General features: G+C 55.9%; 2 protein-coding genes and 2 long non-coding RNA genes across 7 annotated transcripts; 3 read left to right on the top strand and 1 right to left on the bottom strand.

Moving 5' to 3' along the window:
• Positions 1–50: 50 nt before the first annotated feature.
• Positions 51–21,416, bottom strand: PPFIA3 (PTPRF interacting protein alpha 3). Of its 4 annotated transcripts, XM_057534742.1 has the most exons (30): positions 21,261–21,416; positions 16,358–16,612; positions 15,999–16,100; positions 15,461–15,625; positions 15,026–15,100; positions 14,478–14,552; positions 13,941–14,162; positions 12,774–12,920; positions 12,551–12,685; positions 12,055–12,138; positions 11,801–11,932; positions 11,291–11,353; positions 11,054–11,133; positions 10,619–10,763; positions 9,888–10,075; positions 8,344–8,566; positions 7,370–7,533; positions 7,121–7,248; positions 6,325–6,418; positions 5,898–5,979; positions 5,002–5,202; positions 4,298–4,360; positions 4,103–4,129; positions 2,853–3,028; positions 2,336–2,433; positions 1,939–2,114; positions 1,782–1,850; positions 1,386–1,557; positions 902–973; positions 51–817 (listed from the first exon to the last, which is right to left on the bottom strand). In XM_057534742.1, exons 2-29 carry the CDS (start codon positions 16,595–16,597, stop codon positions 915–917), a joined length of 3,585 nt encoding a protein of 1,194 aa, XP_057390725.1. In that variant the 5' UTR covers positions 16,598–16,612; positions 21,261–21,416; the 3' UTR covers positions 51–817; positions 902–914. The 4 variants fall into 4 exon arrangements, with proteins under 4 accessions (XP_057390725.1, XP_057390724.1, XP_057390726.1 ...); XM_057534741.1 differs by having other exon boundaries at positions 51–973; XM_057534743.1 differs by lacking the exons at positions 51–817; positions 902–973 and having other exon boundaries at positions 1,420–1,557; positions 1,939–1,959.
• Positions 1,429–2,334, top strand: LOC130705763 (uncharacterized). The gene is made up of 2 exons (XR_009006159.1): positions 1,429–1,561; positions 1,966–2,334. It is a non-coding gene; the product is annotated as an uncharacterized LOC130705763 (long non-coding RNA).
• On the top strand, positions 3,813–10,671 carry LOC130705762 (uncharacterized). Its single transcript, XR_009006158.1, has 3 exons — positions 3,813–3,991; positions 9,914–10,122; positions 10,418–10,671. It is a non-coding gene; the product is annotated as an uncharacterized LOC130705762 (long non-coding RNA).
• On the top strand, positions 16,769–22,403 carry C19H19orf73 (chromosome 19 C19orf73 homolog). Its single transcript, XM_057533731.1, is given in 4 exon segments — positions 16,769–16,825; positions 20,657–20,862; positions 21,940–22,048; positions 22,050–22,403. Coding segments are annotated over 4 exon segments (726 nt in total).
• Positions 22,404–22,482: the final 79 nt, after the last annotated feature.

Genomic DNA, 22,482 nt, shown 5'->3' with positions numbered 1-22,482 from the left:
AATAAATCAGTCAACACGGGAGCTTTTTGAAACAGTTCTCTTTACCCGTGATCACTGAGTGACGCCTAGGGCAGGGAGGCCGACCAAGAGTCGGGGGCGAGGGCTCCCCCACCGTCTTTCCTCTCCCCACGCCACGTCGCCCAGCGGCATCGTGGAAAGAGGATTCTCCCATGCAAACCCCGGAGCTGGAGCGGGACGGGGAGCGCAGTTCTGCACCCCCTACCCACCCCGGGGCACGGACACGGCCACAGCACGGGGGGCGGAGGGGCCTCGGGGACACGAGACAATGGGGAGAGAGAGGAAACCCCGCCCGCGGCTGACCCCAGGCACCGGCGACCGGACGCCGCGGGGCAGGGCTGAGTGGCACAAAGGGCGAGGCTTTTAGCAGCGAGTCCCCCCTCCCCTCCTTTCGGACGAAGAAGGACGACTTGGGCCCCGCGACTGCGAAGAAAGGGGAGGGGGCAGCCTCTCCCCGCATGCGGCCCAGGAGGGAAGCCCCGCCCCCTTCCCGCGGGGAAAGGGCACCCATCTCCCACCGGAAACTGATCAATAAATTACAAAGTAGAGGAAAGGGAGGCGGAAGTTTGGGGCGGGATTTCTTCCTGCCGCCTTCTTCCCCCCTCTCAGTCCAGTGCATGTGGTTTGGTCCAGGCCCAGTCCATTTGTGAGGCAGGGACCAGCATTCCCCGTTTGTCTGTACAGATGGTCCAGTCCGCGGCGTGAGCTCCCCAGCAAGCTCTCCCCGGCGAGACCATACTCTGGGCAGGAGGGGAAACAGCCCAGCCTCTGAAAGGTTCTTCCGTCCGAGTGAGGTCACCTGCATTGACGCCAGGCAGTGCGTGCAGCTGTGAAGATCCATTGTGCCGCCCAGAACCCCAAGAGCGCCCAGTACAGTCCTCACCTGGAGGCGTACACTAGCAGGAATAGGTCCGGACAGAAACGCCGTCTGCCCGGGAACTCCCAGAAGTCTGGCCTGGAGGGAGAGTGAGCAGCGGTTCAGCCTGGAAAGCGCGCACGCACACACACATACACACACACACACACACGCCCACTTCCTCCCCCAGTATTTCTCCGATCCTCAACCCCAAGCGTCCTCCCTTGGATTTCCCCTCCCGACATGACAACGACCGCCTAGCTCCAAGCCGGTGTCCCACCCTTTCCCATAGCCTTGGATTCCTTCAAAGTATCCCAGATGACACTGGAAGAGCTCATTTCCCACCCTGGAAAGGGGGTGTGGTGGGGTTGAGGAGGTTGTCTTATAGGAGCGGTCCATTTGTCATGGTTGGGGGAGAAAGGACTAGGCCATTTCAGAACCTGAAGAGGGAGGTTCCTACCCCCGAGGAAAGGGAAGGGAGGAGAGGCTGTCGAGTTTGGGATCCGCCCACCTTCCGGCTGCAGCTTGCGGAGAGGAAGCCCCGGCGAGCCCAGGGCCCCTGCTGCGGCCGAACGAAAGTTGGGGGGCAACATCTCAGCTGAGTCAGGAGTTACGCCTCGGAGGTCCTTCTCTCGGAACATCTTCCGCCAGGATGGGGAGCGGCTGAAGGACTTGGCACTGTCCTAGGTATAGGGGCCCGGCAGCCGGTGAGGGACTAGGGCCGCGTTCCGACTCCGCCCCTTCATTTGACCCCACCCCTCTCCGGGTCCTTCCCTCCTTTAACCCCGCCCCTTTTCTGGCACCTCCTCCAACCACGACTCGCTGGCAAAGTCAAGCCCCACCCCTTCAGCTCCCAGCCTAGCGGTGCCGCTGGGAGTGGAGTCTCCTATGCTGCTGCTGCGCCCACCTCATCCAGCCGCCTGTCTGTGCCCAAGGAGATGAGGTTGCTGAATTCCTTCTCCAAGAGCTGCCGGGCCTGGGTAGGAGAGGTGGGAGAGGGGTTAGCAGCATGCAGTCTGTGAGGTGGGGATGCCCAGTATGCCCAGGGCCTAGCGGCAGCTCACCTGTGCATTCTGTGTGGGAATCTGCAGGAGCAAGGCCAGGTCAGAGTAGTCGAAGGTCTCGTCCAGGGCGAGCAGCGCCCCGTGCACCCCGCTCTCCGTGAGGTTCGTGGCGAATTCCTTCAGGCCCAGCCCGGACACCCAACCCATGACCCGCTCATTGGACCACACCATCACGTCTGGGGACAGAAGGGACCCTCAGCTGCTCCCCTCCTGGGGCCAGGCCCTTCCAATTTATCCCATATCTCCACTCCCACTTCCTCTTCCTGGCCACGCCCCTATGCTGGCTCCATCCCCTCTTCCCTGGCCTCCCTCCCCTCCCCTATTTATGCCTCCTCCAGCACTGCTCCAAACCCCTCCAACGTGGCTCCCAGCTGGACGTTTACACTTTTCTACTCACCTCGGATCTGGGTCTGACTCTCTTCCCGCCTCCGCTCCAAGTCCTTCCGGTCATAGTTGAGCCGTTTCAGGCACATGATCCCGTAATGCAGACTCACCCTGAGTAGCAGAGATAGTGGAGTTACAGATGAGCCCTCATACCCCAATGACTGCTACTCCTATTGGGCTCTCCCCGTTGTCTGTGGTCTTCTGGCAGAGGTTGGGGAATTGCTCCATTGGATCTGTTCTACTGATTGCTGACCTTCCCAGGAATTGCAATATTTTCAAAAAGCAGTTCCTATTAGCCAACCTCTAAGGGGTATGGGGTCAACTAGCTAAGCTGTCTCAGGACTTGGGCTTTTCCTAGTGGGCCTTCTTATGGGTGGAAGGGGCACAGGAGTCTGGACTGCCTGACAATCAGGGCTAGAGGACCAAAGATAGTCCAAGGAATTCCCCATCACTGGTCCTATTTGCCAAAGACTCTCTAGAAGTGGGGCTTCCCCCCCTTGAACTGTCACCATGGGCCAGGCAACCCCCACCTGTGGAAGCTGTCCACCATCTTGAGTTGGCCCCGGAGCTCCTTCTTGTTAAGATGATCTAACATTCGGGCATCCACCAGCGACTCCATGAAGTAGCTGCGGTACTGGGGCAGCCCCAGGCTGGGCAGCCAGTCGTTCCCCACCCATTCATGGTTCATGTCGCCATATGCCAGGATCTGGGGCCATGGGCAGGTGGGGGAGGAGTCAGGCCCTCTGACCCCTTCCCATATATGTATGAAAGGGTATAGTCCAACCCCCCTCCCCCAGATCCGAGGTTGTTCTTTCTCCATCCCATAGCAGGACAATGGCCAATCTCTGCTCAGGACAATGGACAATCCAAAATTGTCTCCCTTTCTTTCATTATGACAGCATAGACCCTTGTCTACTCAAAGTGTGGTCCTTGGACCCACAGCATTATCATCACTTGTGAACTTGCTGGAGTTGCAGAATCTCAGACCCTAGCCTACTGAATCAAAATTTTATTCTCACAAGATTCTCAGGTTATCTGAACTGTACATTAAAGTTTAAGAAGCTCTAGTCTAAAGTTGTCCCAACTCAGAACAATGGATCAGTCCAACATCACTACTCCCCCAAGTCAGCACAACGGATTCTTCCAATGTAGTTCTCTCCCCAACAAAGGATAATGGATCTATCCACCACTCTTGCACGGTCCCCAAAATACTAGTCTAGCTATATCTGGCCCAGGACAATATTCTGGATCAACCCCAAATCCTTCACTCCTCTTAGCATAAGGAAATAATCCATACCTTCCCCCCTGCTGGGAAACAAAGACCCAACACAGCTCCTCTGTCTCAGGTGAGGTCATCCCTCTCCCCTCTTGAGAACAAAATGTAGCTCCTTCTCCCCAACTTCTCACCCTGACCTGCCGCCCCCTCGCCCCAAATACTTTCCCTTTTCACCCAGTACAGTGGAACAATTCCACTTCCCTCTTTTCTAGGGAAAAGAGCTGCTCAGCACCTCCTTCTAGTTAGAGCAATGAAACAGCCCGTGGAGCCCCCGCAACCCAGCATAATGGAATGACCCGTGCACCACTAACGGTGGAATAGCCGGGCTTCTACGCCGACCCCCCACCAAGCCACAGACAAGAGCAGAGCTCCGCGCAGCGCCCCCCTCCCGCGGTGAGGATGGAATGCTCCGGCGAGGGGAGGGGCGGGGCTCGGAGAAGGAGGGGCGTCCATGCAGCGTGCACAGCCTGTTCATGCGCCCACGGCCCGCCCCGCGCCCCCTACCTGCTCCCAGCTGATCTCCTTGGTCTCCTGACCAGTTAGTGGGAAGAGGGGAGAGAAGGGGTGGGTTAAGGGGCAGGCGGAGGAGGGCGGGAGGGACGAAGAGACGGACAGACAGCCACAGATTCATCCGCCCCCCCTGCTCCTCCCGAGGGAAAGTTAGTGCCACCCCCAAGGCCACCGGCAGGGGGCACTCACAGGCTTGGTCGTTGCGGTAAGGGACTCCATCTCTTCATGTGTCATCCACACGTTTCCTGTGGACTGAGGGGCGAGGGGTGTTACAGAGGTTGAGAGAGGGCTTCTGAACAGGGGAGGGGAAGGAGGTCGTGCTCCTGGAGGAGCCGAATTAGGCATGGGAACACATAATTTTCTGTATGGAACAAAATGATAAAATTTTAGCAGTATGTGCTATGGGAAAAAAAATAGGTGTTCATGTGTTGGGGTGATGGGGCCGGTACTAGTTTAGCCGTTGAGTTAGGGAGGCCTCTTGGAGGTGGTGACATTTGAGCTGAGACTTCAAGGATGAGCAGGAGCCAGCCTTGGGGGAAAAAGAGGGAGGGGTGCTCCTAGGAAAGGGAGCAGCAAGGGCCAAGAAGCAGAGTAGAAAAGGGGGGGTGGTAGGGGCCCCTCATCAAGGGCCCTGTAGAGAACCATATGAATTTGGCTTTTTCTCCGGGATGGGATCCCTCTGGCTTCAGTGTGTAAAACAGCCTGAGGGGAGGCAGAGGGACCTGAAGGGAGACCCCACTCTCAAGAGATAATCCAGGTGAGAAACTGTGGGGAGCAGGGTGTATCAGACAGAGCTGGAGTGAGCGGACCCAGGATTGGCTACTCTGAGGACAGTAGGCGGGGCCTTGAGACAGCAAGACAGCAGGGGCCGGGATTGGCCCCTGGACACTCACAGTGCGGGAGGAGGCAGGAGCAGAGGGTGAGGTGAGTGAGACCATCTCCTGGATAGCGAGGCGCAGCTTGAGCCGGTGCAGTGGGTTGCTGATGCCGATCTCGCGCTGGATCTCCGTGTCTGACAAGTTGGCCATGATGGCACCACTCTTGACATTGGCCCGGCAGGCGGCCACATACCACGCAGGCATGCCTACCCACAGCTGGACCAGAGGGAGGAAGGGAGAAATGGGGAAAAAATGAGACAGAGAGACAGAGACATACAGGAGGAGAAGTGGGAGAGGGACAGAAAGAAAGGGAGAGAGGGAGACAGAGAGATGGGGAAAGGCAAATGGGAGAGAAACAGAAAGACATGAGAAAGCAGTGAGAGGAGGGCAAGGCAAAGAGATGTGAGAGTCAGAGGGAGACACAGGAAAACAAAGGAGGAGAGTCAGAGAAGGGTAATACCAGAGTCAGAGGGGAAAGAGAGAGATGGGGAGAGACAGAGATGAGGAGAGACACACAGAGATGAGAGGCAGAGATGGGGAGAGAAAGGAGCAAAAGACATAGAGAGACATGGGAAGAAATACGGGGAATGACAAAAACACAGAGATGGGGAGAGAGGCAGGAAAATAGAGACACAGAGAGAGAGAGACATGGGAAGACACAAAAAGATAGAGAGAGACAACAGGACCAAGGTGGGCATGGCCAGAAGGACAGGGGTGAGGGGAGGAGGAAAAAGAGCAACAGGAAGATCTACAAGAAGCCTGACCCCTCCCAGGGCCTCCCCCCCACCAACTCCTCTCCACCGCCACCTCTGAGTTAGGAGGATGGTACTAGGTGGACCCGGCCAGCCCTAAGGGTGGGGTTCTCAGACCAACTGGGGATAAAGAGTCAGGACGTTTCTGGGCCCCAGTACCTCTAGCCAGGAGACCACAGTGGGCCCATCCCAGGCAGCAAAAGGCAGGCCCTGACGGCAGGCCTCTTCCAGAAGTTCATGCCTGGGGAGAAGGGGCCAGGGCAGGAGATCTCAGGGGCAGAGACACCTAGCCCTCTTGGATGGCCCCCTTCACCAACTGCATCCCCCCACCAAAGCAATTTTTATGAATGTAAAAAACATGGCAGGAGGCTAAAACAAAATACATGTGAATCTTTGTAATCCACCTTCCCTCCCCCCAACACACCCACACTAATCAAGAGAAAAGGGGGAATAAAAGAAAAGAAAAACTCTAAGGGTTCCCAAGTTCCCAGGCAAGCAAGTACAGGATCTTGGACACCCCCTCCCAGAATTTTCTTCTCACTTATGACCAACCCTCCCCACCTCCACACCACACACCCACACTCACTTCCTCTTGTTCCTTCGGTCCTTGTCTCCTGGGCCTGTCAGCTTGGCTAGCCCCAGAGGGTCAGTGGCCAATGTCTCGTCTGAGGGTGTTCCAGCTGGAGGCAGGGAGGGGCCAAAATTTGGAGAGTCTCAAAGGGGAGGCAGAATCTTTGATGCTGGGGGGTTGAGAAGGATGCCAGGAAAGCAGAGGCCCAGAGGGATTAGTAAATGCGGCCACACAGAGGGAGTGATAAAACCAGACAGGGACCAATGTCACCTCCTAGGCAAGGAATTGGAGAAATCCCCAAAATAGGGCTGGATTCACTGGGCTGGCCTTGGTAAGCTGGCAGTGGTGTGCTGGTAAATATTTAACAACTGGCTCCCTGGGGAAGGAGAAGGTATTTCCTGATTTGTAGCATATGCCAATTTCCATGGTGTAAATAATCCCACCAATTTCAAGCTACCAATGTGATGTCAAAGCAGCTCATAAAATTCCTGAAAATTTAACTAACTTGGATTTCACAAACCAGACAAGCAGGCTCCAGCCCATCAGATGCCCTGCCTTTAGGATGCTCCTCCCTCTTTCTCTATTTAAAAAAATAGGTAAATAACATAACAAATTCATTTGCCCACCAGTCACTCAGGCAGGCCTCAGAGTGCCCTTTCCTTGTCCCTTCTCCTCCCCTCTACCTCTGCCAAGGTTCCAGTGTTCTAAATGAATTACCAAATGAATGAAGACAGGATTGTATGTCAAATGAATATGTAAAGAAGAAGAAGGAAGGAAGAAAGGAAGGGAGAGAGGGAATCAGGGGACTCACCCAGAGAAGAGCTGTCCCGACCTGGTGGTCCCATTCGCCCCTTCTCCTTCTTGCCAAAGAGACGGCCTATGGATGACTTGATGCTCTTCTTCTTGGGAGCTTTGTGCAGGGAATCTGGGGTGCCCTCACTGGGTGAGCAGGACAGATAGATGCCATCTGGGATGCCTCCTCTCATCCCAAGTCTTTGTCCACTCCCACCGCCTCCTCCCAAGCAAGTCCCTCCCTGTCCCATCCCTTATTCTTACTGACCTTCCCCGTGAGGGCCCTCCATCTTCCAGGGATCCCGCCTGCAGTGCCAAGGCCTGGGTCATTCTCTCAAGGCGGGCAGAACGAGGAGTGGGAGGTGGGGTGTCTCCTGGGATTGCTGGTCCCTCCATTCGTGGAGCCCCAGCTTCCTCCTTGGGGGCATGATTCTGGAGACAGAGAGGCAGAGATGCTATATTGAATCGGAGGGATCATGTTGGGGGCTCATTAGTTGGGATGTCTACGACGTGTCTGGGATACCCCTGATTTGGGGAACCACTTCTAAAGATAGCCTAGATTAAGTGCGGGTGAGTTGCATAAATATAAAGGCAATAACTGCAGTCCCTCTGGAGCTTGATAAGCCCATATTTATACTGTCTTAGCTTCTGGTGTCAGGAGTGGGATCTGCTCAGCCTCAAGGAAAGCTAATGAGTTACAGGTTCTGAAAGTAGGAAATCTGAGTTTAAGGCAATAAAATAGGGCAGATAGATATTGTGCCTCCCTCAAAGGTCAATTCTGAAGATCTAATGGTAGTTCTCAAATGTATATTTTGTCACAGAGACATTTTTCTAAAAATCCTATGCAGTGGGAATTCGCTGGCCATCCAGTAGTTAGGACTTGGTGCTCTCACTGACAGGGCCCAGGGTTCAATCCCTGGTGGGGGAACTAAAATCCCTCAAGCCGCATGGCATGGCCAAAAAAATAAAAAATAAAAGTAAAAAAATAAAAATAAAAATCCTATGCAGAAACTTAATGCATAAAACAGGTAAAAGTAGATCAGATCTGACTAAAGTACAAGTTAGGGTTCAGGAACCCAGTGGCTCAGCCTCCCATTTGCCCTTTGAGTTGGAACTTTTAGGGAAAGCTAAGGTTGCTTTTGAAAATCACTGGTGTGTTGGTCATTGTTGCTTTTTGTTAGGGAGCCCTGTTTATGACCTCCCACCACCACCACCAAGCTGAGGAGACTTAAGAATACTCACAGCTTTGTCGGTGCCCTCACGGGCAGGGCTAGGGGGTGCCAGACGGGGTGTTGAGTGGCCAGAGCTGGGAGGGGAGGGGCTGGCAAGGGTAGAGGTGGTGAGGGAGGGGGGCAGTGAGCAGCTACTGCGGTAGCGGCCCAGTGAGTCCAGGCCCGAGCCAGACACCCGGCTCTCCAGCTCTTCTGCCCTCTGTTCTGTTGTCTCCTTCTCCTCTTGGATTAACCTGAGGAGGAAAAGGGGGAGATGGGGTGAGAGGACTCAGGCAGACAATAGGAGAGGGAGTTGGGGGATCCCAATGTGCCAGGAAGGCTTGGCGGAGCAAAAATAATTGAGGGGGGGCTTCCCTGGTGGCGCAGCGGTTGAGAATCTGCCTGCCAATGCAGGGGACACGGGTTCAAGCCCTGGTCTGGGAAGATCCCACATGCCACGGAGCAACTGGGCCCGTGAGCCACAATTACTGAGCCTGCGCGTCTGGAGCCTGTGCTCCACAGCAAGAGAGGCTGCGATAGTGAGAGGCCCGCGCACCGCGATGAAGAAAGGCCCCCGCTTGCCACAACTAGAGAAGGCCCTCGCACAGAAACGAAGACCCAACATAGCAAAAATAAATAAATAAATTAAAAAAAAAAAAAAAAAAATTGAGGAAGGGACAATGAGATTCGAGGGTCTTGGTGGATCCCTGACGGCCTCACAGGTTCAAGGGGAGTCAAGGGATCATGATAGGCTCAGGAGGTCGTGGAGAGATTAGGGATGACAGGATGATCAGGATCTGCATCAGGATGACACTGATAGTAAACAAGTGGTTATGGAAAAGCACAAATGGATTACTATGGGCAAGAGGTCAAGCTCCAAGGAGGACAGCAAGAGCAAGCTCCTAAGAGCAAAGTGAGATCAGGGACTCTGAGGTCAACCTAGGATCTGGGAAGGTCATAGAGACATTTGGTGAGAGTCACTGTCTCAAGTCACAACAAGTTTGAATGGAAGATGATGGTCATGTTGATACATTTGCTGGGGCCCATGGAAAGTGTTTTATTAGAGAATTGTTAAATAGGGCAATTTCTGGGGAATCAGGGTAGACTTTATGTGATGGGGGATTCTTAAAAAATTGAGGATTGTTATTATATTAGGTAGAAATTCTTGTTATCTAGAGTTGAGGTTCTCAAGGTGTTTTGGACGGGGGGACCTTGTGTTGTGTTGAGATTCGTAGGGTACTGGGAGTCTCTGGGTAACTGTTGCGTGAAGCCATGAAAGCCATGATGTAATGGAGGATTCTTGATGGATTGGATTGTGAATTTTGGCATTTGGGGATGCAGTCTTGGGTATATTGGGAAATTGTGAGTACCGGCCGGGGGGTGTGTAATGTATATATAGCACATAGGAGACTTCTTGGTATTTCCTCAGGGATTCCTGGATAGTGTTGGGCTGGGAGAATTCCTTGAGGATGTTGAGGAAAGGAGTTGGGCTTAGGTGTGCAGATTAGTCTCCAGAGCCAGAGGGGCCTTGGGCTAAGCTCAGGCAGGGTGGGGAAGAACTGGGCCAGTGCTCACTTGATCTCTTTGTTGATGGCCTCCAGCTGCTCCTGAAGCATGATGGCCAGTGTCTGCACATCAGCCTGTCCACTGGGAGACAGCAACTCAGCTCCAAACATACCCTCCGCCTCCTCCTCATCTGAGCCATCCAGCTCCCCAGGGAATGGAGGTGGCATGGACCCCGCAGGGGCAGACCGCTCCCACTCCTATCTCTGTGTGGAGACAGAGAGATGCCAGGTGGACAAGGGCCGAGGTAGGTGCTGGGTCTTCCCTCACCTATCCTGACCTTGCCCACCCTCTATAACCCTGCCCATGTCCCCTGACACTGACTGCCCTCACCATGTGACCCAGCCCCCCAGCCTAGCTTTCTCTCTTGGTGGGTCCTTCTTCTTGACCACCCATGACTCTGCCCTCTCCCCTGATTCCACTGTTTCCTTTGACCCAGCCCACTTCCTTTCTTCACTTGGCCCCATCCATTCTAGGATTCTACACCCTGCATACCATCCCCCCAAACCCACCCCTCTTCCCACCCCATCGTTCCTCTAAAGTTCTCACCAGGCAGCAGGACATCCACGTGAAGAGCCATCGAGGCAAGTGGGGATGACGGAAGAAGAAGAGAAGACAGTGTGGGTCCAGGAGACCTTGCTTCTCAACTCAGTCCCCTCCCAGAGCCCTGCACGTTGGGCTCCACCTCCTACTGCTGCCCTCCCAAGCCCTGCTCAGTCCAGGCCCCAGAAGTGGCTGCTGACCTTAGAGGGCTCATCTTTGACCCCTGACCAGCGACCCCTCTTGCTTGCCCGGCCACTGCCAGCCCCATAGGGGTCCAGGTGGGCGCCAGAAGGTAATGTGGGTGCCTGGGAGTAACGGAGCTCCAGGGCACTGCCAGGGAGAGATCTGTGGGCATAGAGAGGGCAGTCAGAGACCAAGGGGTCAGGAAAAGGAAACAGAGGTGAGTGATCATGGGGAAGGGCTTGGAGTCAGAGGATTGGGAGAGGGATCTGAAGCCAAAGGTCAGGAAAAAGGGTCTGGGGTCAGAGGTCATGAAGTCAGGGGTCAAAAATAAAAGGGACCAGTGGAAGTCTCAGGAGGACAGGGAGTGGGGTGGGGGAGACTTCGTATCAGAAGGGATGTGCTTGGCCAAGGGGGCTCCATGGGCAGAGGTGGGACAGGAAGATTACTGTCACCTGGAGTAGGAGGACGGTGGCCTCCCCCGCAGCTGGTCAATCTCCATCTGCATGCGCTCCATCTCCGCCAAGAGCTGCTCCTGGGAGGAGGAGGTTGGAGATGTCAGGTCAGAATCTGCCCCCTCCCCCCCACTGAGTGTCAGCCCCTCCCAGCCAGGCTGATTCCAACCCCAGCAATGCCTGCTCCATTTCCCTGGCCCTCACCCCCAAGCGCCCCCCCCCCAGCCCCCTCCCTACCTTGTTGAGCAGCAGCTCATCCTGAAGCTTCTTCATGCTGGCGATCTCCTCGCTTAGTGAGTTCTGTGGGGGGCAGGGGGGCAGTGAGGGGGCGGAATCTGGAAGCAGCCTCCAGTGCGCAGAGACAGGCCTGAGGGAACCCCAGGGGAAATGAGGTGGGCTTGAATGGTGAGCTGGATGGGGAGAGGGTTGTGGAGCCGAAGATGCCGCTAAGGCAGGGAGTCCCTGGGAGCCCAAAATTCAGCGTCCTGTGAAATTTCCACGGATTCAGAGTTTGAGGGTCCACAGAGTGAGAGGTTTGGGCAAAAGCCAAGAATTCAGGCTGTAGGTGCCCCAGAATTCAGCTCTAGGGTGTTTAAACTAGGTGAAAGTGTGGTGGTCCCAGCAATAGAGCAGTCTATTAATTTCAAATTCAGGATGCCCAGATTTGGGGAGATCTCAGATAACTGTTTGGGGAAAGGTCTGGGGCCCCAAGATTCCAGCTTATTGGAGTCCTAGGCTGGGGCACACCTTCTCCTCCAGTGCCCCCATGCGCTCCTTGAGGTGAAGCTGCAACCGTTCGTTGGACTCACTCAGCAGCTTGTCCACTGTCTCGGACAGCCGCTTATTGTGGTCATCGTTCATCTTCTCCCGCTGCCGGGCCTGCCCAGAGGAGAACAGAGCAGAGGTGCTCAAGCCCCGAGCGCTGTCCCTGCTCCGAGCTCCCGCCCCCGGGCACAGCCCCCTCATCTAGGCGCATCCCCCAAGCCTCAAAGCCTCCTCACCCGCTGCAGCTCCTGGTTCTTCTCCTCCAACTGGGCCTCCAGCTGCCGAAGCCTCTCCTCAAAATTCCCATGACGTTCCTCAGCCTAGAGGATGGAACCCACGGCATCTGACTTTGTCCCACTAGGACGCAGTCAGCCTCCAGGCCCCACCTCCTCCAAGGCTGGCTTCCAGGCCCCAGGCTCCTCCCCGACAGGACTCCAGACCCTGCACTTGTGATTCAAGCCCTGCCCTCTCCTCTAGTCTACAGGCCCTGTCCCCTTCTCAGTTCATGTTCTTCCCATCTGCTCAGTCCAAACTAGAGAGCACCACCCCCCACCAAACCTCCAGGCGCTTCAACCATCCCAAGTCACGTCCCTTCCCTAGACCCCAGGCCCTGCCCTTTTCAGCAGGATTCGGGCTGTGGGTCTCCTACCCCTCCAGACTCAGGCCCTGCCTCCTCCAAGCCCCGCCCCTTTGCCCCAGAGACTCAAGGCGCCGCCCCAGACCTCCCTTCACCTTGTTGAGCGCCGCCACTCGCTGGGCCAGCTGGGCCTCTATCTCCGGCAAGGTCTCCGCCTTCTGCAGCGTCTGCTGCAGCTTCTGCTTAGCGTCGTCCAGCCACTCGGCCAGCTGACGGCTCTTCTCTTCACTCTGGAGGACACAGACAGGGGGAAGGGAGGAGCTAGGTCAAACTAGCCACGGCCTCGCCCCCACCGCCCCTCCTCGGCCTTCCTCCCACCTGCCGGTACAGCGACTCCTTGCTGGCCAGCTCGTTTTCCAGCTTGTCGTTGGCGTCGTGCAGAGACGTGGCCTCTCGCTGGGCACTCAGGTAGCGCTTCTCTAGCGTTGTGATCCGCTCCTCCATATCCTCCCGCTGCGCCAGCGCCTGCAGAGGTGACAGAGGGCCGCGTGGACTACAGCTCCCAGAAGGCCGTGGGGGTAGCCTAGGCTTAGAACCCCAGTTCAGGCACCCCAGGGTATCCTGGGAAATGAAGTCCCCTGCCCTCAGGGTGTCAGAATGATGGAACCACACCTGCCAAGAGCTCCCAGGCATAGCCAACATTAGATCCCCTGCCACCTGATAGTTAAAATGGTGGTACAGCACCTCCCATAAACTTCTGGGGCAGTACTGACTTAGACCCTCCTCATATGGATGACCTAAGACCCATGAGATGGAATGTCTCCACTCTTCTTAGCCCACTTGCCTCAAAAATCCAGGCCTTAGATTTTTCAGCAACTTCTGGCACAGCTCAGGTTTAGAATCACAGAGCAAGTGCCCTAGGGTCTCAGAGGAAACAAGGGTCTCTTCCACCTGGGAGGCAACATCTCCCAAGAGTCCCCAGGGTAGCGCATGCTTAGAAAACCAGAGAAGGTGCTCCAGGGTCTCATGGGGGAAGGACTCCTGCCTGGGAGCCGGTGTGGTGGGACCACACTTCCCAATAAGCTCTGGGGCCATCCACACTTGAAATCCGAGGTAAAAGCCCCAGCGGATGATGAAAACTAAAGTGCTCTCTCTTCTTTCTCATTCAATGCTTTCAAGAATCCATGCCTACATTTCACAGCAGTCCCCGCAGCGTGGGAGTTAAGGTCAAGGAACCTCAGCCAGGATGGGGTGAAATGCAGACAAAGGAGTTCAGTTAAGAGGTGCAAGAGAATTTCCCAATGATAACATAATACCTACAACAAGATACTGGGTGACTACCAAGTATGTGCCATGTGCCAACTCTCTGACAAGGGTCATACATCCCATTAGGTGAGGAAACTGAGACTCAGAGAGGAGAAGAGTCCACACAGCTTGTGGACTGAATCCAGATTCGTGCATTCTGTGACTATGGGCAAAGGGGGACAGGAAGGGTTGAGGGGAGGGAAGGGACAGAGGGCAGCCCAGCAGGGGCTCCGGCCTCACCTCCTTGAGGTCGCGCTGGAGCTTGGCGTTAGCTTCCTCGGCCTTACCCAGCTCGCGGTGGGCCGTGCCCAGCTCCTCCTCCAGCTGGCTCATCTGGCGGCACAACACCGCCAGGCGCTCCCGCAGCTGGCACACCTCCGCCCGCTGCCGCTCCAGGGCCTCCTCCAGCTCTGCCGTGCGCCGGTTCGAATCCCCGCCAGGACCCAGGCCATTGGCAAGAGTCTGGAATGGGGACAGTGAGGGAGGAAGGGACAGAACTCAGAGTGGGGAACACAGAGATAGAGAATGCAAGGAGAAAACTGATGGGGGTGAGGGGCGATCGAAGATCAGTAAGAGCCATGGAGGTCACAAAAGTTAGCTAGCTGACTTGAATCAGAGGTCAAAGGCCAGTAAGGGTCTGAGGCGTTCAGATGTCCTAGGGTCAGTGAGAATCGTACCAAACATTAAAAGGACCATCACAAAGTCAGGGGGCTGAGTGGGATCACAGTGAGGAGGACCAATGAAGAGCAAGGGGAAGGAAAGACTTCCACCTCTTACCTGCCCATCCCCATCCTTGCCGGGCTCCTCTAGCCCCGACCGGCGCCTAGATAGCTGCTCTCGAAGGCTCAGAGTCTGGCAATGGGAAAGGGAGATCAGGGCAAAAGAGGCCCTAGAAACCCCGTTTGTACTTCCCACTGGCACTGGTCCTGCTGGGGCCACCCTTATCCCACAGTCTACCCTTAGACCCTGTGCCGTCATTATATGTCTCCTTAGCCCCCCACCAGAGAGGAAGTCCACCCTTATTCTTAACCTTAGCCTACTTGTGGAGGTGTCCTGACTTTCCCCACCCAACCATTTCCTCCATAGTCAGTTCTTTCCCTTAGCCCAAGCCCTGGTTCTCACCTTAGTCTCACTGTCACAGGGCAGTACTCCCCTTAGTCCTGCCCAATGAGTTCCTCCTTAGGAACCTCACTGGTTTTCTCCATAGTCCTACCCCACTGGTCTTCTGCCCTAGTCCTGCTCCCAACAGATTCTAGGACCCACCCAATCAGTTCCACCCCATTGGTAGTTCATAAGCCCCTCCTCCTTCTTGGTCACGCCCCCACCTCCTGATTGCTCAGCTCCAACTCTTCCTCTAGCACTGCCACCCGCTCCAGCGCCATTCGCAGCCGCTCCCGGACCTGGGGGTGGGGGCAAGACAGTGTGAGATGGAGATCAGACCCGATCAAGGACAGTTGATGCAGAACACCTTTGGGATGGACCTGATAGGGCGACATTAGCATTCCTCTATTTATAGTATGTGTGCATCCCCAACTAGCTACCAAGTCAGCCTCACCCGCTGGTATCCCCCATCCTATTATATTTTTCTATTATCAGCCACTCAGGTCCCAGTCTGCATAACTTGTCTCAGTCAATTACAGTCAACATTCTTCCCACTTGGGCCACCCCCAACCAATCACGGCCAGAATTTCTGCCATTCAACATAGCCCCAGCCAACCACGAGTTTCTGTTCTGCAACCAGGCTCTTTCAATTCTCATACCTTCTCATCCAGGGCCTTGTGGTGCTCGAAGAGGGATTTTAGAGCCTTGAGTACCTCCACCTCGGAAGAGACCCCTCCCGGGGACTGGGCCTGGCGCTTTACCACAGTCATACGCAGTGACCTCTCGTGCCTGGACACCAGGCACTCCAGGTGTTCTAGGAGAAGCTACAGAGATAGGGCACCGGGCCAAGGAAAAGTGTCAAGGGAAGAGAGGCAGAGTGAAGGAAGAGGATTCAGACAGGTGGGGCGGACACATGGTAGAGGTGGAGCCAAGCAAAGTGGTATGGAGAGAGACAGGTCAGGAAAAGAGAGGGATAACAGAGGTGGGGGGCAGGTCAAGGAAGGAGTGGTACAGGAAATGAGAACAGTTATGGAGATAGGGGAGGGGACATGAAGGAAGGAGGGGACCAGAGGAGACCCGCCAAGTTGTAGGAGCAGGGAGAAGAAAGGAAGGCGAGATAGAGGAAAAACAATGGGTCAGGCTGCAACACCCAAGGCCCCGCCCACCGCACTTAGGTCCCTCCCCAAGACCTCTCACCCGAGTATTGTTCCGCTCTGCCTTCAGCTCCGCAATTTCTTCCTCCCGTTCCAGTAGCTGCTCCCGACACAAGTTCAGCTCCTTCGTCAGAGCCGCAAACTCCTGTCCAGGTGTGGGCAGGATCGGACAATCAGATCAATCCTTTTCCCCATCTCCCTCATTCCATAGGACTGGGAGGTTTGGAGACCCCTCCCCTCTCTGCCAAGTCCCGCCCCTTCAAGCGGCCAAGGCCCCGCCCACCACCGGCAAGCCACTCCCCCTTCCAAGTGCCAAGTTCCGCCCCTTCCGGACCGCCATCCCTGTGCCTTCGCGAGTCCAGGCCCCGCCTCCCTCAGGCCCCGCCCAGGCCCCGCCCAGACCTGGGGCAGCGCGATGCTGAGCTGGCGCTGCAGCGAGTCCTTTTCGTGGCCCAGCTCGCGCAGCCGCAGCTGCGCCGTAGCCAGTCCGTCCTGCGCCTCGCGTAGCGTCTCGAGCAGGCGCTCGCGCTCCGTGAGCATCGTGACCATGAGGCGCTCCAGTTCGCCGCCCGCCTCGTCCGGGCCCAGCGCCGAACCCCGCCGGCCATCCTCGCTGATGGTGGGCATCACCTCGCACATCATGGCGGCGGTGCTGGCCTGCGGGTACGGGGAGGGGGCAGGGAACCGAGAGGGGCTTCGTCAAAGCACACCAGCGAAACTTGAGGCACGGTCACTGGGATACTACATAGTGAAAACTGAGGCAGGCCAACCCAAGCGCTTTACAGAAGAAACTGAGGCCCATCCATTCCGATCATGGCACAAGATAAACGGAAACCCATTGCTCCCAGGAAACCAGGCCTGGCTACCTGGGTGAGAACATTTGGAGAAACAGGTCAGACTCCATCAGACACTGGCAGCAAATCTAGGCCCAGCCTAGTCAGAGAAGCCGAAGCCGGGTGCCCCATTGCCTGAGTGAATGTGGAAAGTTTGCAGGCCCCTCCCCTCTGGTCCAAGTCCCGCCCCTTCAAGCAACTCAGGCCCCGCCCATCACTATCTATTCTGGCCCTGCTGAGAATCCCCTTCAACCTATTGCATGAGCTAGAAAACTCAGGCCCAGGCGAGGGAGACCATGTCTTCAGGAGGCCACAAAACTGGGGTCACAGAATTAGGTCACTGGTACGTAGTCACCTGTATAATGTCACAGGGATGGTCCTCACCTGCTATTCAGCCCAATTCCTGCCTCCTTCAACTTCCCAGATATCTAGATATCTAGCTCCAGGAGAATCTAAAGACCCACTCCAGTCGGGAAAAACAAAAATGGTGGGGACAATGCTAGCCATCTCCCACTACGCAGGAGTCCAAGATCCAGCTACCTCTTCTCTCAGGTCACAGGAATCTAGGTCCCCTATCCCTCCCTTCCCCCAGACTGAGGAGTCTGAGCCTCCAGCCTTCTCCTCCCCAGTCCCAGGAGTCAGAGACCACATCCCCTTCCTCCCAGGACACAAGAGTCTGGGCTTTCAACCTCCAACCGTAGACCCAGAAATCTCAGCCTTCAGACTTCTCCCCCCTCAGAACTCAGAAGTCAAGGCCCCCAGGACCCAGGAGTCCAGGTGCATGAGCCACGGGTGGAGATGAAGGGAGGTCTCCTGAGCCACTCCCTCCACACACATCAGGTCAGACGGGTCCATCTAGCTGAGCCGAAAGCAGGAGGGACCTTCACTCTTTCCCTCCTTTCTTTCTCTCCCTTCAGGCAGACGCATAACCGGTTCTCAGAGTAGATAATTTCCAGCTCCACCCAATATTCGGACTATGTCTGAAGCCTGGGACTGGGGCCTTGGACTCCTGGGAGTACAGGAGGGGACTGAGGGCCCTGGGACCTGGGAGAGGAGGCAGATGGGTGCCTGTAACCTTGGGTCTTTGAAAAGGTGCGTCTGGGAATCTAGACACCTGAATCCCAACACTCAGAGATCAGATTCAAGAAAATGTTTATAAGAGGGCAGGCCAGACTTAGACCAAAACCCAACATGGTATCTAAAACCCAGAATCTTCTCATGAGATGCAACTAAGGATGTTTTAGGGAGGCTGCTCTAGAACTTCAAATTCCCTGAGAAGGAAACAAAATTCAGCTAGGCTGGGTGTAGAATCTAGAAGGCCACGTGCAAGAAGACACAGTACAGAGTGCAGAGAGGACATACACTTCCACATTTACAGTGTGCTTGGGGTAGGATCCACACATGGGGCCAAATAGAAAGGCATATTCTAGAACCCAGGTCTGGAACTTTGAACAAGCCAAGAGCAATCCAATAACTTAAAAGAGTGTCTGGGTCACCCCAGAACCCCGAACACAGAGGGGAGGATAATGATATCTAAGAACAGACCTAATGCAGTACATAACAAACCTAAGTCAGAAGACATAATCTAGACATAACCTAGAACTCAGAACCTACCAGGGATGAAGGTATAAAGGTATATTTTATCTTTACAGAATAAAGCAGAGATCGCATGCTTGGTTTTTTCATGTATCTAGATAATGTTAGAACTCAGAGGGCAGAATATATGCTCTAGAATTCAGAACATGCCCTGGAGGCAAAGGAAAACCTAGAAAATAGCAAGGAGTTTGCCTGGAACTTAGAATCGCCTGGGGGAAGATGCAGAAAGATGCATTCTGGCAATTGAGAATTTCCTGGCATAAGGACTGAGCTGGCAAAGGGGGTGGGGATGGGGGTGGTGTGTTCTAGAAATGAGGACATTTCTAGGCTGAAGACTCCAAAAGAGGAGAGAGCCTAGAGCATGTTTAGAATGCTGAAGTGGCAGATGGAGGAAGCCCCCAATCCACCAGGGGACAAGTTCTAAGCCAAGGTCACACCAGGGAAAAGATGGACAGAGAAGGTGGGAATGGATGAGCCGAGAACATAGAACCTGAGGATGCAATGTACAACACTTCAGTGGGAATCCTCGAGATTTAAGACTGTAGAATTGGATGGAATCTAAAACAGGGAAGTGCAGGGACTTCCCTGGCAGTCCAGTGGTTAAGACTCGGCGCTTCCACTGCAGGGGATGTGGGTTCGATCCCTGATCACGGAACTAAGATCCTGCATGCCACACAGTGCAGCCAAAATAAATAAATAAAAATTTAAAATATAATAAAATAAAATAGGAAGTGCATTCTAGAATGGATAGCACAGTTTGGAGAAAGGCTAGAGCACATAAATGGAACACACATATTCTAGCACTTAGAATGCCCCTGGGAAGGGAATGGAATCTAGAACAATGCCAAGGATGTGGCTAGAACCTAGAACACACCCAAAATGAAATTTTAGAAGAAAATAAGCAAGGACTGGCTTCTTAAAAATTGGAACATGTAGGGAATTCTCTGGCGGTCCAGGGATTAGGACTCCGTGCTTTCACTGCTGAGGGCCCGGGTTCAATCCCAGGTCGGGGATCCAGCAAGCAGCATGGTGCAGCAAAAAAAAAAAAAAAAAAAAAAGGAACTTGTCAAAGGGGAGGAGGGTGAGATCAGAATTTGGCTTGGGAGCATTAGCTAGATATTTGAATTTACCTGGGGAAAGTCGTGCCTTGAATTTAGCATCTAGCCTAGACTTTAGAACAGTACCTTGGGTGAAAAAGGAACAAAGATGTTGACTGGGAGTGTTCTAGGATTTAGGAAGAATCTAGAACACGAAGCATTGCCAGGGCTCATGTTTAGGTGGAAATGTGGAAGACAATTCTAGATCACAGAATGAACCTAGGCCATAGAACACATCTGGAGGAAGGGATGTATGTTTGGCTCACCAGTCTGACAGTGTACTCGAAGGATGTGACATCACGATATGAAAAAATCGTGATGGAGTGCTGGAAACATCTCAAGAAGCTGGGTCTCAGGGGAGAACGTTGGAAACCCCAGGGAGCCCAGAAACTGAGATGATTTGGAGATGAAGCAGGGTATTTCAAGGCCACCAGAGATGTCAAATTGATGGGAAATTGTGAGGCTGTAGGGACTTGGGTTCAAAAGAGTAACAGCTGAGTGGCTAGATACTTGGGGTGGTGGGTGGCAGAGTTGGGGAACTGGACTCCTGAATCGTTGTGGAGGCCAAAGCCAGGAGATGGAAGTTTGGAGCCTGAGTCCTTGTTGGATGGAGGGCAGGGGTAGATGGCTTTGGTGGGCAGAATAGAGGGTGGGGTCTGAACTCCTGGGTCCCTGAGGGGAGGCAGGATCAGGGACAAGGCATCTAGGTCTCCAGGGGGCAGCGTGGGTAGAAGCCAGAGAATTGCATTAAGAATTGCATTCTGAGTCCCTGAAAGGGAGAGAGTCATGGCGCCTGAATCCCTAAGGGGGCAGATGCTGGGGTGCCAGGTGGATGGGTATCTTTGTCTGAGGGGCACAGGGGCTGTTGAACTGCCTCTGAAGGGAGCAAAAGCTGGAAAACTGGATTCCTAGATCCTGAGGGGGTGAGGGCTACCAGCTGGGGCCTTTAGCCAGAGGAAGTGAGGACTGACAGGGCTCCCAGAGCCCGGTGGGATCTGAGTCCTCAGATGCCAAGATCCCTAAGGTGCACCAGGCAGGAACATTCAGAAGCCCTGACTCCTCAAGTAGAAGCTGGGGTCTCCGAAACCTGGGTTGTTGAGGGTGGAGCTGAGAGCCTGACCAGCGGAACCCTGAGGCCCGGGCGCCCAGGTCGGGGAGGGCCTGGGTATCCCCAGGTCAAAGGCGCGGCGGGGGAGATCCCCGCGCCGCCGGCGCCGCCTCCCCGGCGGCAGCAGCAGGAGATGGGGTACGCGAGGCTGCCGAGAACGGTGACCATGGACAGCTCCAGAGCGGGCCTGTGTCCAGGGCGGCCGCCGAGCCGGCCGGGACTGAGGGACTCGGCCGGCTGTTCAAGCCGGAGGACCAGAGATGGGCAGACTGGGTGCGCGAATGGGGGACTATGCGGACGCGACGCGGGGGGGCGGCCGGCCCTAGCTGGGGGAGTCTGACACAGCCGCGGCCGGTGTCTGGAGCTCCCAGGACTGGGCCGAGGAGGAGGATCTAGGTCCAGAGGGGCTTCCTGGGGCTGACCTGGGAAATCCAGCCTCCTGGGCCCCGGAGGAGGCGCAGGCGGCAGTACGCCTGGGATTCCAGGGTTCGGTTGGGGACTCAGAGCCGGGAGGGGCACGCCTGAGTCTCTGGGGTCTGGCTGTGAAATCTGGGCTCTGAGGTCCCAGGGGATGAAGAAGGGAATCCAGGATCTCAGGGAGGCGGAGGAAGCTCGGCGACGGGTCCCCGGGATGGGCGCTGCCAGGCGGGCCGGGCTGGGCTCTTACCTACCTGGTCCGCGGCGGCTGCGGGCGGAGCTGGGCTGCAGGAGGGACGTGGGGTGGGGTGGGGGGACCGGGCGGGGCCCCTGGCGGCGGCCGGGGCCCGGATCTGTGGCTCCGGAGCCCTGTCTCCGCCGCTCGCGCGGGCTCCGCGTCTCTTGCTCCGGCTTGGTCGCTGGGGACCCCCCCCCTCCCCTTGATGGTCTCACAGCCCTCTACCCCCTAAAATAGCCCCCTGCCCCTTTCACCGTTCAGCCTCCCCCCGCGAGGCCGCAGCCGTCAGATCCAGGGGTGCTCACCAGCGCCCCCCAAATCCCACCTTCCCCCGCCAAAAAATTCCTCCTCCCTCCTCCCCCCACCCCCCGCAAACCAGCTCCGGGGCGGTCGTGGCCCCTTTAACAGAAGACTGACAGACGGGGCCGCGTGGCCAATGGGAGGCGGTGTCTGCGCCGGCCGGCGGCTAAACCCCGCCTCCGCACTGCCTGGGAGGGGTTTCGCGGGCGGAGAGCGGGAGGCGGGGCTCAAGGTGGGACTGCCAATAGGCAAGCGGCGTGCGGCGGCTGGGGCGGGAGGCGGAGCCCGGTAGGGGGATGATGTCACCTGGAGCGAGTGGCGCGCGGCGTGGAACGCGAGTCGCGATCCCGGATTCCGGCGGTGGCGCGCGCCGGCCCTCGCGCCGCACGGGACAGGAGGGTGGGAGTAAAGGATGGATTTTAAGGCGGGGGCAGTTCCCGGAGACACGCGCTCGGGTTGGAAGGTGGGGTGAATGCCGGGTCGGCTAGCGCACCTTATTCTGCACCCCTTGCGCCCGCCTCGGGAACTGCACGTGGCACCTCCACCGCCGCCTCCCACTCAGACGATTACGCGGCCGGGAGGGCTCCCCCGGCGGGCTAGGCTAATGGTTCGCTCCGCCCCGCCCACACAGAGGCCGCCCACTGACTTTTGCGCGTTTCAGGCCTCCTCTGTGAGACCAGATACAGAGGAAGGGGGCTTGGCCGCCGCCCTCAGAATCTCTGAAGTTGTCTTCAGTTCTGACCCAGCGCTCAGACCCAGACCGGGTCCCACCCTCCAACCTGGACTTGCCGCTAGGAAGCCGGCCAGCCTCTGCCTTCGGACCTGGGGAAAAGTCTCAAGCTCCGCTCTCAGACTCTGAAAAGGGTCTGGTCGTGACCTCAGCTTCTCTCCTTCCCCCACATCTCCAGACATTCTAACCCCCGGATGCAGAACAGACA

This window comes from Balaenoptera acutorostrata, chromosome 19, assembly GCF_949987535.1.
Source record: "Balaenoptera acutorostrata chromosome 19, mBalAcu1.1, whole genome shotgun sequence".
Lineage (NCBI taxonomy): Eukaryota > Metazoa > Chordata > Mammalia > Artiodactyla > Balaenopteridae > Balaenoptera > Balaenoptera acutorostrata.
Note: the sequence above shows the minus strand (reverse complement) of the source record. Positions and strands in the feature narration are given on the sequence as shown.